This window comes from Triplophysa rosa, linkage group LG2 (genome assembly GCF_024868665.1).
Source record: "Triplophysa rosa linkage group LG2, Trosa_1v2, whole genome shotgun sequence".
NCBI classification, from domain to species: domain Eukaryota; kingdom Metazoa; phylum Chordata; class Actinopteri; order Cypriniformes; family Nemacheilidae; genus Triplophysa; species Triplophysa rosa.
In genome coordinates, this window is record NC_079891.1 from 32,004,460 (window position 1) to 32,022,982 (window position 18,523).

Genomic DNA, 18,523 nt, shown 5'->3' on the forward strand with positions numbered 1-18,523 from the left:
TTTTTTCTAGATGTGATGTCAGTGTTATAGTTAATGTGGTCATTTAAAAAATAAATATTTATCGAAGTATTTGTGAGTTTCATGCGGAATGTTGAGTTTTACGACATTAATTCTCTTTACAATGGCGCCCTCTAAAGGACAGAGGTGCAACTACTAACAGTTCATTATAAATGCTATGATAGAATAGATGTATGTTATTGTGATATCTGACCAAAGGGTGTCGCTATCAGACTGGCAGAGAAAAAATAGTATTATAATAAACTTCTAATTTAGATTTAACACGAATTTAAAACGTTCCTTCCTTTAGACCAAAAGGACCAAACCTTAATCTTTGCACGGCTTGTGCACGAGAATGAGCTATATTACACTTTCCTAAAAGCATAAGTATACACCAGAAGGTATGTGAAAAGAAAACGGCAACATCTGACCATGCTTCAGCCACTTTAATACATTTTCTAATAGTAAATTAATAAAAACTAATACAATATTACTCATAAATTACATTAATGTTACAAAATCAAAGATAGAAAAACACACATGCACGCCGACAAAACGGATAACATCGGTGAAATCAAAAACGGGCCACATAGACAGTACCTGAGGTAAAACTCTTGAATACACAACATTTCACAAAATGATTTACAATTGTGGAAAGCAACAATGAGCTTTCAAGAAACAAAGATATAAATTAAAACATGATCCGAGTATTCTTTTGTAAACAGAAAAGTGTTTTATCAACGTAACAAGCTAAAGTTAATCATGATTTAATCTCAGACCAAGGTTTGAGACATGTGTAGGCTTATTTGAGTGTCTCATTTCAGGAATTCATTTGTGAAATAAAACCAAAACATTCGTTTAAGCAATCAAAAACTATTCGTGACAGGCAAGCTTGAATAAAACTGTATACACTAAAAGATTTTGAGTGTAATGTTTGAGTCATAATACAGTCGCTCCAGTAAGTGGAGTTAAATAATAAACACTTCATTAATGTAAGACAGTAAGTAGAAATTAAAATGTAAAGTATAAAAAAATCACACAGGCATTTAGTTGGACAATACAGCCTGTCATTGCACGATAATCAGTGAAGTATATAGTGAAGTATGCAGTATATACTGTAAAAGCGTTTAATAGCTTGTTACGCAGCAGAGTAACAGTCATTGAAGTAGTTTGACAATCTCAGTTATCTGCTGCTGCTTGTTGATGTTGTCGTTGCATTTCTAAGACTCTGATTGGTTGACATTAGTAGGTAAGAGGACCTCCACTGAGAAGCTGACCGTTTTGGACTGGAAAATACTGTAAGTGTTGTCAAACCGCAGAACATCTGAGAAAAGAGATCGATATTAGTCAATTCATTTTCATACAGTTTAGAAAGTTTATTGTTTGTCTTCATGAAACAGCTCCTGCACTTACACACTCCTGGTTCTGGACAGGTGAGTGATCCATCCTCGGGTACCAGGTGTGCATTGTAGCGCTGATTTGGCACAGTCTCCTTCATCTGTCCGGCCTTCACCCACTCTCCCATTTTCTTCTTCAAATAGACACCAAAACCTATATCAGCACCATCACAGGCAAACTGCCACCTGAAGACCATAAAACAAAAACAATGAATAATATTATAGAAATCAAGTAATACTGGCTGATGCTCTTTCATATCTAATGCGATCTGCTCACCTCAGCGCACAGTTTGGCGCAAGTATCTCATATTCCGTTTGGTGAGACGAGCCACGGCCGATCGTCACGCTGTGATCGTAGTCTGTTTTAATGGCATCTCGAACGTAGTAAGACCTCGGTATCTCAGCTGCAAATGTAATCTGAAAAGAACACACGCACACATAAAACCAAACTTTACTTTGGGTGAATTAGGTGAATTGGTATTAGTTTGATTATGAAATGGACAAAGGGGAATGAAACTTACAGAAACATCATGCGTGCAAAACGAAAATAGCCTGACATATGATTAGCACAGTATTTATTGGGATTAAAGACATGCAAACATAAAGAAAAGAATAGAGACGGTAAAGTAGTCGGATCACAGGAGCTTTTAATTAGGAAGAAACCGCTTTTCAGATGCAACAGCTAGTTACCAGGCCTCTTATTTCACGAGCCAGACGATCAAAGAATACAATACAACACTTAACATAAACATCAGGGCCCGGTTGCATAAAGCACCTTAAGTTTTTCCCTTAAGTATGACACTTAAGGGGTGATTTTCCTTTAGCAAATACAATAGGAGAATAACTTAAGTAAAACTTAAGGTATACTTAAGGACACACTTAAGGGAAAATTACACTTAAGGTGCTTTATACAACCGGCCCCAGACACTTAAAAACAAGTTAAGGTCACAATTGTCTGGAGTCACAACGAGAAATATTACTTAGTAACTGATGTCTAAACAAAACAACTCATAAAACCCCAAATACCATGCACCATTTGTTTGACAAACTTTTTCACATTAGACTAAAGACAAAAAAAATGTCCTATGGTGTGACAGCAAAAATGTAGAAAAAAACGAAGATTGAAGATCAATCTCTCTTATGCTATTTTATATTATAAATATAAATATTCATAATACAAAATATTATTAACAGTTCGTTTTCAAAACATTTGCTATGTTACACCATATGATACATGGTACGGTATATTTGTCAACTTCCCACATACAGTCCTCTTGGTACAGTATTATGTATCTGTGCATGGTTTTATTACCCACAATCCCTTGCACAGAAAAAGATTTGAGACAACATCTTTTTACCTTCTTTTACAACTTCAGAAACAGGTTTTTGTGATTAGAGCAAGATGCCACTACCCCAGATTTTAAATGCAATTACTTAAAATAATAACACATTTTTAGAGTGACAGTTCACCCAAAAATGAAACTTCTGTCATCATTTACTCTTGTCATTTCAAACCTTTATGACGTACTTTCTTCCGCTGAACAAAAAAGAAGATATTTTGAAGAAAGCAACCGAATAGCACTGGACCCGGTTTACTTCTATTGTATGAATACAAAACCAATGCAAGTGAATGGGGTCCAGTTAACAACCTTTTTCAAAATATCTTCTTATGTGTTCTTGCGGAAGAAAGAAAGTCATACAGGTTTGAAATGACAAAAGGGTGAGTAAATGATGACATCATTTTTATTTTTGGGTGAACTATCACTTTAACAAGAATTTTACGACTTCATAAGGTGTCCCATTGCTGGTGTACAGTCTATTAACACACTCAGAAGTATGTACTTGTGGTGTGTAGACGAGACGTATGTGAATTAGGATTTGCAATGCTTCTGTTACCCACTCAATAAGAAATCATTTTGTTTCTATCCGTTTAATAATTTATGAATTTCGTGCATTGTTGTCATTACCTTATCTGTTGTAATCTATCTTATCTAGCTGCATTTTAACCTTTAGCAAGTTCTCGTATGAAAGAAGTGCTCTGGTTTTCATTAAGGTAGATTACTGGTTTCATAGGCAAGGAAACTGCCGTCCACGTCACACCAGAAAGAAAACAAACACGGTTAACACACGTTCCCACACTACAATGTGGAAGATACATTACAACAGCCAAAAGAATCCCATGTTTTTCAAACCATTAATAACTAAGTCAAAATAAACAACTAACACAAAATGCATTCATCTGACAGAAACACTTGTGCAACAAGTACGACAGTCTAACAACACAACTAAATATTAATCCACTTCAGTATTCAGAGCGTGGCGTCGTCTGCAGTGTTTTTAAGACCTCCAGTCCTGAAGGGGGCAGCGTTACCTGTGTATCTACACACAGAGACAACATGTCTCAGTTCAGAACCCGCCTTTTAGTTATGATTCTGCATGTTATAAATGCAGGTATACAAGTATATAAATATATAAGGTGACATGATATACCTCAATACTTAAAAATGATCTGTGTTGTAGATCTGGGTCAATTTTTCAAAATATTATGTCTTGTGTGATCTTACTGGTTGAGCGTCAACTTGCGTCAACATGCTTTAAATTTTATGTTATGTTCATTTTATTATTCTGTTCTTTCTGTTCAATTAAACCTTAAATGTTGTCAATTCTAAAACTGTATTAAAAGTTATATAAAAGTTGTATGTTATTGCAAAAGGTTAATGTTTTAAAAATCTGTTTCAGTTTGAATTTTGTGCATCACTACACCCCTGCTGTATATACGTAAATCCTATGTATCTATGCCTGAGCACACACACACACAGGAGTATTTTTGTAAACCTAAAAATTAGGGCTGTCAAACGATTAATGGCGATTAATCGCATCCAGAATAAAAGTTTGTGTTTACGTAATATATGTCTGTGTACTGTGCATATTATTTTTGTATTCATAAATGCAAACACACACACATGAATACATATTTAGGAAATATTTACATGTATTTATTTATATTTACCAGTAATTTAAATTATATATAAATGTTTATTAATTTTGAGATTTTTCTTAAATACAGGTGCTGGTCATATAATTAGAATATCATCAAAAAGTTGATTTATTTCACTAATTCCATTCAAAAAGTGAAACTTGTATATTATATTCATTCATTACACACAGACTGATATATTTCAAATGTTTATTTCTTTTAATTTTGATGATTATGACTTGACAACTAATGAAAACCCCAAATTCAGTATCTCAGAAAATTAGAATATTGTGAAAAGGTTCAATATTGAAGACACCTGGTGCCACACTCTAATCATCTAATTAACTCAAAACACCTGCAAAGGCCTTTAAATGGTCTCTCAGTCTAGTTCTGTAGGCTACACAATCATGAGGAAGACTGCTGACTCGACAGTTGTCCAAAAGACGACCATTGACACCTTGCACAAGGAGGGCAAGACACAAAAAGTCATTGCAAAAGAGGCTGGCTGTTCACAGAGCTCTGTGTCCAAGCACATTAATAGAGAGGAGAAGGGAAGGAAAAGATGTGGTAGAAAAAAAGTGTATACAAGCAATAGGGATAACCGCACCCTGGAGAGGATTGTGAAACAAAACCCATTCAAAAATGTGGGGGAGATTCACAAAGAGTGGACTGCAGCTGGAGTCTGTGCTTCAAGAACCACTACGCACAGTCGTATGCAAGACATGGGTTTCAGCTGTCGCACTCCTTGTGTCAAGCCACTCTTTAACAACAGACAGCGTCAGAAGCGTCTCGCCTGGGCTAAAGACAAAAAGGACTGGACTGCTGCCGAGTGGTCCAAAGTTATGTTCTCTGATGAAAGTAAATGTTGCATTTCCTTTGGAAATCAGGGTCCCAGAGTCTGGAGGAAGAGAGGCGAGGCACAGAATCCACGTTGCTTGAGGTCCAGTGTAAAGTTTCCACAGTCAGTGATGGTTTGGGGTGCCATGTCATCTGCTGGTGTTGGTCCACTGTGTTTTCTGAGGTCCAAGGTCAACGCAGCCGTATACCAGGAAGTTTTAGAGCACTTCATGCTTCCTGCTGCTGACCAACTTCATGGAGATGCAGATTTCATTTTCCAACAGGACTTGGCACCTGCACACAGTGCCAAAGCTACCAGTACCTGGTTTAAGGACCATGGTATCCCTGTTCTTAATTGGCCAGCAAACTCGCCTGACCTTAACCCCATAGAAAATCTATGGGGTATTGTGAAGAGGAAGATGCGATATGCCAGACCCAACAATGCAGAAGAGCTGAAGGCCACTGTCAGAGCAACCTGGGCTCTCATAACACCTGAGCAGTGCCACAGACTGATGGACTCCATGCCACGCCGCATTGCTGCAGTAATTCAGGCAAAAGGAGCCCCAACTAAGTATTGAGTGCTGTACATGCTCATACTTTTCATGTTCATACTTTTCAGTTGGCCAAGATTTCTAAAAATCCTTTCTTTGTATTGGTCTTAAGTAATATTTTAATTTTCTGAGATACTGAATTTGGGATTTTCATTAGTTGTCAGTTATAATCATCAAATTAAAAGAAATAAACATTTGAAATATATCAGTCTGTGTGTAATGAATGAATATAATATACAAGTTTCACTTTTTGAATGGAATTAGTGAAATAAATCAACTTTTTGATGATATTCTAATTATATGACCAGCACCTGTATATGCATGTATGTGTATGTGTTAATAAATACAAAATTATTATGCACAGTACACAGATATATATTATGTAAAGACAAACTCTTATTCTGGATGCGATTAATCGTTTGCCAGCCCTACTAAAAATGTATTTTAGCCGTTTCACACAATGCTTATAAACTGCTCATTTCCCCATCGTAACGGGCCTTTGCTCTTCACACTCAGGATTTACTACAGACAGAATCATAACCACAGTGCTAAAACAGATTAGTCATGTCATGAATCCAAAACTCCAACCTTGCCAACTTGTCAGTCTATAACTAATGAAGCAATGCTACGGGCTCTGGTCCAGCATCAAGTGCATCATAATCACGTTTATGATGCCGTTCAAGACAATTCAATGATTAAGATATACATAACTTCATTATATAGATAAACAAAACCGTTTCACGGGTTCACCGCGTTTATTTGTTTCTTCATGTCTTCATGGCAAGCTGAAGTTTTGCTTTGGGACATGAACGCTATTGAACTACATACTTGTGATTCTACTTAGCAGCACATTTGCAGGAATGTATTTACAGTATTGAGGTTCTTAGGGTCAACCTAGTTGAACTCAAATAAAAAACAGGACTAAATATTATTTACAAAATTAAACTACGAAAAAATATGATCTGACAAGCGCCAACAAATATGTTCATTCGAAAGTAGATCAATGTAAATTAGCCTTTACAAATGTTGGTTTATCAAAAAACGTAAATATGAACTAAAAATAAATGAACTAAAAAAATTAATCAACTAAACAAAAATATAGCAATGTAAAAATGTCGAAAGCACGTAACAAAACTGGAAAATAAGCTAAAATTAACATGAAAACTAAAATTACAAAACTATAGGTACCTTATACAGGCATCTTACTGTATATAGCACCATAAAAAATAATAAAATGACAAAAGTATAACAAAATTGCAAAAATACTATTATTGCTACTACAATTACTACAGTTACAAAAACCTAACAATAAAAGCTCATTTAAAAACTAAAAAAAATAAAAAAAAATTATAATAATAGAAAAGTACAAAAACAAATGAAATAACCAAAACGATGCTGTTTGTAAATCTGTTTTAAAATAAATTTGGGCAAAAGATGTGCAAATAAGTTCTTTTTTGGTTATATATAGTTATTATAAAATTAAAAAAATATATTCTTGTTCAAGCTTTAAAGCATACTAACTTAAATAATGTTAAAATTGTCATGTAATCAATGTAAATTAGCCTTTACAAATGTTGGTTTATCAAAAAACGTAAGTTTAAGCAGATCTACTATAAATATGAACTAAAAATAAATGAACTAAAAAAATTAATCAACTAAACATAAATATAGCAATGTAAAAATGTCGAAAGCACGTAACAAAACTAAGCTAAAATTAAGCTAAAAAGCTGGAAAATAAGCTAAAATTAACATGAAAACTAAAATTATAAAAATAGAAGCTAATTTGAAACATTTTTTTTTTAAATAAACTAGAAATGAAGAGTTTGTTTCTAAAATGAGATAACTCCGTTTTTAAAACTTTTCAAAAACCATGTTTTTTATTATGTTATCATGTTTTTATAGTGTTAGTTAGCTTTTTTTTGTTATTATGGCTTAAATCAAAACAAACCAACTGCACTTTGACATTAACTGGAATGCACAATAAAAAAACATGATTTTGATCAATTAAAGTTCTCATTTTAGGAATAAACTCTTCAAATATTAACAGTTCAAATTATAAAGCCTCTTTCTGCTGTATACTACTACTGAGTGAGCAGGAAGCAAAGTATGCAAAGTATTGACTGCTGCCAAAGTGAATTTTACCAGTCATAAACATTTTAACCAGCAATAAAAGTGTACTTTGCATAATTTTTGACTATTATTAATGAGAAGGTCCGGCAGTTGTGCACATACTGTACGTCACACTTCCAGCATCACGAAATGGAAACTGTTATTCGACACTTGTGACTCGCAACTTCCTGAATGTGACATTCCATTAAAAAAGGGAACTGAAAATGATCAAAACTAAGAAAAGCGGGACTATGTCACTACTAAACGTCAACTCGTCAGCAAGCTAATGTCACTAAGCCATGTGTGACCTCTGACTCTCACTTACCCTGGTTCGACATCTGGGGTCACCATCAGGGTCGGTCAGTTTGCCTCCATAGTATGCTGGAAGCTCCTCAGGGGCGATGTACTTCTGTAGCACCTCCTGCCAGTTTGCTGAGAAGTCAAAAATAAATAGAATTGTGGTTAACATTCAGATGTCAGAGGCGATTACCACATCTGTGACAATGTTACGGAATTTCAACCCTAAAATTAAAAATACCCAAACACAAGATACTAACAAGCTTAGAAGGCAAGGGCTGTAGAGTTTAAACTAGTGATAAACCTATATGGTGTCCACACTGAATAATCTGCTCTTTTAAAATGACAATCTTAGCCATTTCAAGGAAGCCTTAGTTCCTCAAATCAGCTGATTTTCCATTCTTGTCAATAGATAATTAATAGACAATGTTATTATACGTTTACTAAAATTAGAACTTTGAAAATGTTTCATGATTTCATGATTGAAATCAAATAAATATTGGCCTAAAAATTATTGGAAAAATTTAAACGATGCCTGAGAAATAAACTAAAATATATATTTTAATAGTAAAATATACTAAATATTTTAATAAAATAAAAAATAAAACTATAGGTACCTTATATAGGCATCTTACTGTATATAGCACCATAAAAAATAATAAAATGACAAAAGTATAACAAAATTGCAAAAATACTATTATTGCTACTACAATTACTACAGTTACAAAAACCTAACAATAAAAAGCTCATTTAAAAACTAAAAAAATAAAACGAAATTATAATAATAGAAAAGTACAAAAACAAATGAAATAACCAAAACGATGCTGTTTGTAAATCTGTTTTAAAATAAATTTGGGCAAAAGATGTGCAAATAAGTTCTTTTTTGGGTATATATAGTTATTATAAAATTTAAAAAATATATTCTTGTTCAAGCTTTAAAGCATACTAACTTAAATAATGTTAAAATTGTCATGAATTCCTCAAAAAAAATTATACAAAATTCCACACACTCAACCTAAATACCTTTACATGCAACTGACTGCCATAAACACAAATGAAGTACATTGTTATGATGTTAAAAGTGAAACGCTTATGTCAGCTTACATCCCAGGACGATGACCTTACGACGAGTGTCCTCACTCAAAAAATGCTTCACCAGATTATAAGCCACAGGAAACAGTTTGGGTGCTGCAAAAAAATATTGCTGAGATATTGATATCACACGTGATAAACCACAGTATCATGCACGACAAAGTGCTTGCAAAATAACTTTAACTGTGCACTTAGTGCCATCATTCTGTCCGTTTGACGTGACATGCTGTATATGCCATACTGATAACATCTGTAAATGCTGACCTTTGATAACAAATAACCTCTTGAGTCCCTCTGGATAGTGATCCTCAAACATAGTGAGAATCTATGAAAAAAAGTGTGAATACATTAAAGCGAGGTTTTAAACAGTTTTCATTTTAACAAAAGAATTATATAATATATAAACGTGACACACCTCTCCATAAGTCTCTACAGCAGGTTTATATAAGTGCCTCATTCCCAAACCTTCAAGGTCATAGACCATAGTTATAGACTCAACATGCTTGCCCAACTACAGGGAAACAAAGAAAAAACGTGATAAAATAAAAGGAAATTTAAAGGAACAGTTTACCGTAAAGATTTTGCCATTCTTAACTCAAACTCATGTCAGTCCAAACCTGTATGCTGTTATTTTTTGGTTAAGAAAATCTCTGAAATGTTTTTCAGGAAGTATTCAGTAACTCATAGTGTCCATAGCTACAAAATGGAAGTAATCCTTCATGTCTTCCTTTCGCATTTCGTGGAAGAAATGACCACATAACAGCATGAGGATGAGTATACAATGACAAAATTGAGATTTTCGGAACTCTTCCACTTTTGTCCCGTTCCAAACACACACCCGTTCGCTCTGTAAGTCACACTCCTGCTGTAGCATCTCGCAGTCTCTGATTTTAGACTTGATGAAGTCCTGCTTGGTCGCCGAATGCATCAGACCCTTAGGGTCCATAGGCCCGATGATATCATACCATACCGGGTTCCCATCACGATCGTAGCCGCACATGCCACCTGAGAGATACTTCTCTATTACCTGAGCAAGAAAAAAAACAATAGGCGAGATAATTACACCAATCAGAGTCAACAATACGAATAAACTCTTAAAGGGGCCAGGTCGTGAAAAAAGAGTCAATGTAAAACCAAAGCTTTTATAGAATTATGCGTGTCATACCTCCGGCACTTGCCACTCTGTAGTGATGGTGTCAACCTTCGTGTGCTTCCGAAACTCCACATGCTGCACAAACAACAAATGGTTAAAACGGTTGCATAAAATCTACTTGTGCGATTCAGACGTCAGCGTAGCAAAGCATGACCGTACGCACACGCTCATTAGTTTTGTTATCAGTTCTGCATGAATATAATTATCCACCATTCGTCTGCATTAGATACTGCTGTCTGTGCTTTGACCTGAAGTTCAAGGAACACTAGTGACAGGGTTCAGAGATACTACTTGACAAAAGAGGGACCACAAGAGCTACATTAACAACACAACGGTAACAGAAAGTCAATGGCATTCGATCCCACATCCAACAGCATTACCGTAGAAATCTCACGCATAATCTGGTATTTACTGTACATCTGATATTAAACGTATCAGTTCAACCGAAAAGAAAAATTCTGTTGACAATCACATGTCGTATAAAACCTGTATACGACTCTTTCTTCTGTGGAACACAAAAAGAAGATATTTTGAGAAATGTCTCGGTGGTTTCGTGTTCATACAATGGAAGTCAATGGGGGTCAATGTCGTTTGGTTAGCAACATTCTTCAAAATATCTTCTTTCGTGTTCTGCAGAAGAAAGAAAGTCACACAGGTTTGTATTGACATGAGGGTGAGTAAATGATGAAAGAACTGTCCCTTTAATACTTGTACTTCACTTAAAAAGAAAAATATAAGAAGCTTGTGCTTATCTGACTCTTAACACCTGGTGTGAACTGGGATTTACAATCGTCAGATAACATCATTTAACATCACGTGTGACCCTGGACAACAAAACCAGTCTTATGGGGCGATTTTTCGAAATTGAGATATTGAAATAATCTGAAAGCTGAATAAATAATCTTTCCATTGATGTATGGTTTGTTAGGATATGATGATATTTGGCCCGAGATACAACTAGGCCTATTTGAAAATCTGGAATCTGAGGGTGCAACACAATCAAAATATTGAGAAAATCGCCTTAGCATAGTATTTTACTCACAAAAATAAAGTTTTGATATATTTACAGTAGGAAATTTACAACATATCTTCATGGAACATGATCTTTACTTAATATCCTAATGACTTTTGGCATAAAAGAAAAATCGATCATTTTGACCCATACAATGTATTTTTGGCTATTACTAAAAATGTTCCCGTGCTACTTAAGACTGGTTTTGTGGGCCAGGGTCACATATTATGTAATGTTATCAAACATTTTTTAAAGCTTTTTGACACCAAAAATTCATACTCAACTTAATACATTACAAACAATTTGACACAGTCTATTTAATCGTGAAAGGTAATGAATTTTACACAGGGTTACTAGCGATTGTGTAATTGTTTGTGTATAAGCTGTTTAGCTTACGAAACTGCCAAAAGCAAGTGCTTGTTTATGTGTCCGTTTCCTTCTTCATTCCATTCTATTAACACAAAGTAGATATGTTAGCATGTAAAACATGAACGAAAGATTAAATGTCATACCTTGCGCAGCATAGCCTCGGCTTTCTGTAGATTGAAATTCCTGGCTGGAAAATAACAAATTAAAGAGACAAATTACAAAGAAGCGAAAGTGGCGCAAAACAGGACGAGGACAGCAAACGTTGCAGAATTGGCCCTTTAACTGCTCTAATTCAGGAAAAGATGCTTCTTTAAACCACCACATAGACATTTTGGATTAACAGCCAAAATCTGATAATAAACACATTCACAGTAATGAACTGTCGTGCACATGACATTCATAACGCTGCAGACAAAGAGCTTTATATGATTAAACTCGAAAAACAGATTTGCAAATAATAGGAACCAACGGCCTAATATTTGTCCTTGTGGTAACATTTCAGTTGAAAAGAAGGAACGTTTGCTGAACATGCTAGTTAAGCCAGAGATTATTTTTTAACGTTTTTATGGCAAAGGGATACAGTCAGCAACATCTGTTTATAACAATATCACTTTTCCAGTTAAAGTCAGCTTTACACAATTTAACGACAGAATAATTCGCCAATGGCACAGTCAAAGTTATGACAATAATATCTTTGCACCCCTTTGAGTTCTTTACTTTTCAACACTGAAACTATTTACAAAGGAAGGGGTGACCTTCAAGATTTGTATGACCTTCAAGATTTTGCTATATAGCTAGACTACAGACCATATAGCAACCTAAAAAAACTGAATAACGCTTTAAACCGTTTCATCAAACCCTATCCTTCACGTTCTCAGCCCTGAGACAGTAAGATATAGTGGATTACTCTCATTGTCATATAAGTCATGCTTGTCTGTACCTGATTGGCCTAGAAACACGACTAACCCAGAATTAGACCGAGGTTGAGTCATAAGTATTTAATACTCGTAAAGAAGATTATATGACACAGCTGACAAAAGCTGTCAGTGTTCTGTTGAACGGATATGTCAATCATCATCACCGAACAAAGAATTTATAGGCTGGTCTTTAGAACACATTGTTGTGCATTAGGTGATGCTTGTGCCATGACTCTAGGGTGCGGTTGGTGGTTGCCAGGGTGTTGTTATGTGATGCTATCGTGTTTTGGGTGGTTGCTAGGGCTTTGCTGAGTAGTTGGAGGGTGGTTGGTCAAAAGAGTCCACTCCTGGTCTGATATTCAGCTCCCTAAAAAGGGCTCGAGTGCTTTAATACTTTTGTCAACGGTCAGACAAAAGAAATAAACTCAAGTAACATCACTATTATAGTAAATTTATTGCACAATTAAAGGCGTCATAATTAGGGATGCACGATATGTCATGGCCATATCGGAATCGGCCAATAAATGCATTTTTTTTGTGTTATCGGTCCGATAAGAAATTTATGTCGATATATTAAAACCGATAAATAAGTATTATTTCCTTTGGTTAAACCACTTCTGGTACGCACTGCTCTCTCCATTTTTATTGGTGCATTATGCGTGGTGTCACGCGTAAGCACGCAAACACGCAGCAGGCTACGCAGAACGCCGCGCGCTTCAAAGTAGAAAAGAAGACACAATGTCGGCTGTGTGGGAATTTTTCACAGTGAAGAGAGACCATATTAAAACTGCAATTTGCAAGACCTGCCATTGCGAGGTAAAGCGCGGAGGCAGCACAACAAAAAATTTTAACACAACAAACTTAATAAGCCACCTGAAGTTTCGCCATCCCGAAATTTATAAAGCTTTATATAACAAAATCGCAACACATATCCACACTCTTTTGAGCAAAAATGTAACTGACATTACTTTTACTACTGATTTATGGAGTTCTGACGTAAGTCCCCTGAGTATGTTGAGCCTCACTGCTCAATGGATTGACGAAAACTTTGAATTAAGAAGAGCAATGCTGCATGCTCAAGAATGCTCAGGCTCTCACACCAGCGCAAACGTAGCGCACGCACTTGAGACCATGTTAGTTCGTTGGAACATAACAAAGGAAACAGTGCACGTAGTATTGCGAGATAATGCCCGAAATATGGCAAAAGTTCTTGAAGATTCTGGTTTAAACGGTCTTGGCTGTATGGCTCACACTCTCCAGTTAACCGTTAACGAAGGGCTTTTGAGTCAGCACAGTATCTCCGATTGCATTGCAATAGGGAGAAAGATGGTAGGACATTTTAAACATTCTAAACTCGCCGTTTCCCGACTCGGAGAAATACAGACCGAGCTAGGATTACCAAAAAAGATGCTGCAACAAGACACACCGACATGATGGAACAGTACTTATTACATGATGTCGAGTTTGTTGTCACAAAAGCGGACACTCGCTGCTTACGGAGCCGAATACGAGCTCCCCGCATCATTCAGCGCACACCAGTGGGGCCACGTTGAAAATGCAATAACACTACTTGCGCTGTTCGAAGAACTGACGAATAAAATAAGTTCATACACGGCAACTACTGCAGCCGTGACTCCCCCTGTCGAGGCTCTGAAGCGTTTACTGAGTAAAGCCCATTGCACATTGAGTACGAAATTTGCGTACGAAATTTCCCCACGTTAAAAAATAAATACGACCTCACGTTGTGTCAATCACATTTACACACTGCCTCCGATATTTTCGTCCGTCATAAAAAAATTCGGACCGGGTTCGATTTTCTGCTTTTTCGCATCCGTAGCAAAGCATTTTGAGTGGCCTTTTATAACAATTCAGAGACACCGTACAAACGAGAGCCACATACGAAAAAACGCATAAAAAATTTCGGACCGTATGTGCAAAGACCTTAAGAGTCTTAGTACAGATAGCGGGGTAAAGACAGCAAAAACTACTCTGCTGGAGAGTCTGAGGCAGCGTTTTAACAACATGTACACCGAGCCTTTGTACTTCTTAGCAACGATCTTAGACCCAAGGTATAAAGATCGCTTTTTTGATCAAGACACTAGACAACGAGTGACGGAGATGCTGCTGGGACAACTGAATAATATGACATCGCCAGAAAATAATGCAGAGACAGCGGAGCCCCCTCCAAAAAAGAAATGCACGGAGAGCGACGACAGCACTACATCCCTGCTTGACATGTACGATGAAATTCTTGAAGAAAACAAGACCAAGCAACATCAGACATATGAAACCTCTCCGGTTGGACAACAGGTAAATCAAATTTGTTCTCCAAGTAAAACATTACTTGTAAAGCATATTTACACAGACATAACACGTTTTAGTTTGACACCTGTTAATGCTTTTGTAGCTTTACAGTACATGTATTTTTGTGTTTTGATCAAGATTGAATACACTTGCAATCCTCTTTGTAGGTGAGTGCATATCTAAGTGAGCAGCCCATTTCCAGGAATGAGAGCCCACTGAAGTTTTGGAAAAGCAATAGGTCCCGTTTTCCAGCTCTGGCCCAAGCTGCACGCAAATACCTGTCCGCTCCGTCTACAAGTGTCGAGAGTGAACGTCTTTTCTCAGCAGCATCAAATGTGATTGATGAAAAGAGAAACAGACTTATGTGCGAGAAAGCTGAAATGCTTCTCTTCGTTGAAAAAAAACGTTTCCCTCTTACATGCTCACGTGGAGTCACCAAATAGACATAGTGCCAATTCATCAGCATACCTGTTCTAAAACCCACACAAAGTATGCTGGCGTATTGTTTTAGTCCACATGAATTTGGATTCTTTGTTTACTTGTTTGCATTATATAAGACATTTCTTTGTCAGTTAAAAACTGTTGAACTTACTTGGTTTGAAAAATTCATACCATGCCATTTCTTTTGTTGGCATACCTGTTCTTAAACGCACAAAGTTGCGTTTGGTGGAGTATTGTTTCAATGCACATGAATTTGGATTCTTTATGCAAATGTTAACTTGTTTGCATTATATAAGAATAATTTATTTGTCAGTTAAAGTTGAATATAGAATTGTAACAGCCATACCATGCCATTTCTTTTGTTGGCCTACCTGTTCTTAAAGAAACAGTTATGCTGAAGTATTGTTTCAGCGCGCATGAAATGTGATTCTTTATGTATTATTTAATAATAATTTATTTGTCAGTTAAATGTCGTAGGATTTTGTTATTTGCAGTTTATGCTTGAAAATAAACGTAGCCTGTCCACTGTATTGGTTTGCTTTTTGTTTCAGGCTCAGATAAATGTATATAAATATTTATCGGTCAATATATCGGTCATCGGTTTCTAAATGTAAAGAATTATCGGTTATCGGCCAAAAATTTCATACCGGTGCATCCCTAGTCATAATACATCATATCATGATAGAGATTTGTTCAAATATTAAATACAGTAAAGTTTCACAACTAAATGAAACCGTTGAGGAACGGAAGAGTTAAGAATCATCGTCCTGAGATTTAGTCAAGCACACGGGCTTTCAGACAGTCATGTTCTCACATAATATCTTTGAGGACCTCAGTGACATGTTTCATAAGCAAGTGTTTAATCTTATCAGCCTCTTGTAAGACACCCTGCCCTCTTTTAACAGCATTTATGAGTGCAAGAAGATAACACGGCTCTACAGAACAACTTATAAACCGTCTTAATGTACAACATTTACACACGTCCATCATGCATTGGTGAATCTAGACGGTGTCACTGTTTATATGTATATGCTCAAAAAATACATTAGTGAGCTCACATAAAAAAAAAACTTTCCCAAGACTGACTGTTTTCAGCAACACAAAACAGTCTTTGTTAAATGCCAAAGTACATTCTCAAAGGCTTCAGTGTGTTCAGATCTGATTCTGGAGGATCAACTTTTGCAAGTTCAAGTTTGCAGACACACCAGTTAGTTGCAGCCTTTTTCCATGTGTGCTACTGGTACCGAAATTATGCATAACATGAAATGTTGCATAAACAAGCCAACTCGGATCTAAACAAAACACTACATCACAGGTCAATTCTGCATGTATTGTGTTGCAGCACAACACACAGCGTTGGGACTTAATATAATTCTTCATTCTGTCAGCACATTCTTAATGCTCATTAGAATTGTGCATGTGTGTACATCTACACATGTTTCATACATCGTATGGTTGTATAAGTATAATCATCGCATGAGGTTCTATTCAACAGAGTAGACATTACCTCTGCGTGAGATTTATATGAATTATTATTCATAATGATTCATAAATCTTACCCTTACGAATATTAAGCAGAGTTTTACTAAATAACCAGTTTAACCATGATATTTGGAGTGAAACTATGGTAATAGACGGTGCACTTTTACTATAACATGGTTCATTTTGCTGAGGAGAACCTCTCACCTCGGAGCCATCGGAGCAGAAAGTGGTCAGTCTGAGATGGGCACTTAGGCAGAATGTCCTGAACCTTCTCCCGAAACTGACAAAAGTTTGAGAAAAAAGTGCTGAATCATTATGAAACGCATTTGAGTGTTACACATAATTCATGAACGTGCATTAATTCATCTGTTAAAAACTCAACGGTAAGAAATTGTTTAAGAATGAAAGTATATAAGTTACAAGCATGTACTATGAGTAACTTTGTAACGCTCGTTACACTACCGTCTGCTGTGATGTCGTTCACACAATTTAAGAATGACAAAGTTATAAACCATATACACACGTTGTGCTTTATCTGGATGGAAATAGTGTTTTCTTTTTTTAAGCAAAGCTGCTTTTCATGTGCGGCATGTGGCCTCTGATGAGGCGAAATGTTTCATCCACGTCATTATAGCACCACGTTACTCTACAATGCCTGCGTCATTTAATCCATAATCTGTTGTTTCCTGGAATAAACTCTATATAACTCACCTGTGCCAAAGTCTCTGCCTGCTTCACACTCAGATCTCCAACTCTTCCGCTCATGTTGCTCGAGTACAGTAGAAATAACACTCTAACATTCAGCCGGAGACCGACACTGTAAATGATGTGACGTGGCTCCTCCCAACTGTAGCGCCGCTGCTCTGTCGCTGTGGGGCGCTGCTGGACCACTTTTTATTAGAAGACGTCATTTCAAATATGATTGCTCGATACGGGCTTTCACAGGTGTTGTCATGGCCTTGGCAGTTGATATAGTGTTGTTCTGCAGAGACAGATTAGTAAATACAACAAAGCCACAGAAACTCAAAACAAGCGGGATGATTTTTGAGGGTCCGAGGAGAGACTCGAGGAGAGAAAATATAGCGACCTTCGTAATGAAAAACGACGCTCGATACGCAGCGGTAACACGCAACGTCAAGTCACGTCACGTCACGCCACGTCAGTGACGTCACTGCTTCTGCCATCTGCTAGAAGAAAAACGCATAAGAACAAATTAAGAGTTTATTTGCAAAAAACTCCGTTTTTAACTATTCTAAAAAATCATGTTTTATTAAGTTATTATGTTTTTATTGTGTTGGCTGTATTTTTCTTCTTTCAAAACAACCCAACTGCAGTTTGATTGATAGCCTATTAGAATGCACGTAAAAAAACGTTGTCGAGTCGTCTGTTTTTGCAAATGAACTTTTCAAATACAGAACAACACATTTAATAAGAAAACAGCAGGAAGGTTTATGTGAACTAAAAGTAATTATTGACATAAAACATTTAACATTTTTGTGCCTTTTATAGAAAACCTATAATGCTCTGTAGAATTGACAGGGGTATTATACATAGGTATTGCTTAGATGTATAAAAAGAGAGCCAAAAA

At 36.2% G+C, this 18,523-nt stretch overlaps 1 protein-coding gene across 1 annotated transcript; it reads right to left on the reverse strand.

Moving 5' to 3' along the window:
* Positions 1–424: 424 nt before the first annotated feature.
* On the reverse strand, positions 425–18,021 carry sec14l8 (SEC14-like lipid binding 8). Its single transcript, XM_057357648.1, has 12 exons — positions 17,647–18,021; positions 17,140–17,215; positions 11,935–11,978; positions 10,423–10,485; positions 10,096–10,284; positions 9,673–9,768; positions 9,522–9,582; positions 9,270–9,353; positions 8,194–8,300; positions 1,672–1,811; positions 1,411–1,580; positions 425–1,321 (listed from the first exon to the last, which is right to left on the reverse strand). The coding sequence occupies exons 1-12, from the start codon at positions 17,698–17,700 to the stop codon at positions 1,218–1,220; spliced, it is 1,188 nt and encodes a 395-aa protein (XP_057213631.1). The 5' UTR covers positions 17,701–18,021; the 3' UTR covers positions 425–1,217.
* Between the last annotated feature and the right edge of the window lie 502 nt (positions 18,022–18,523).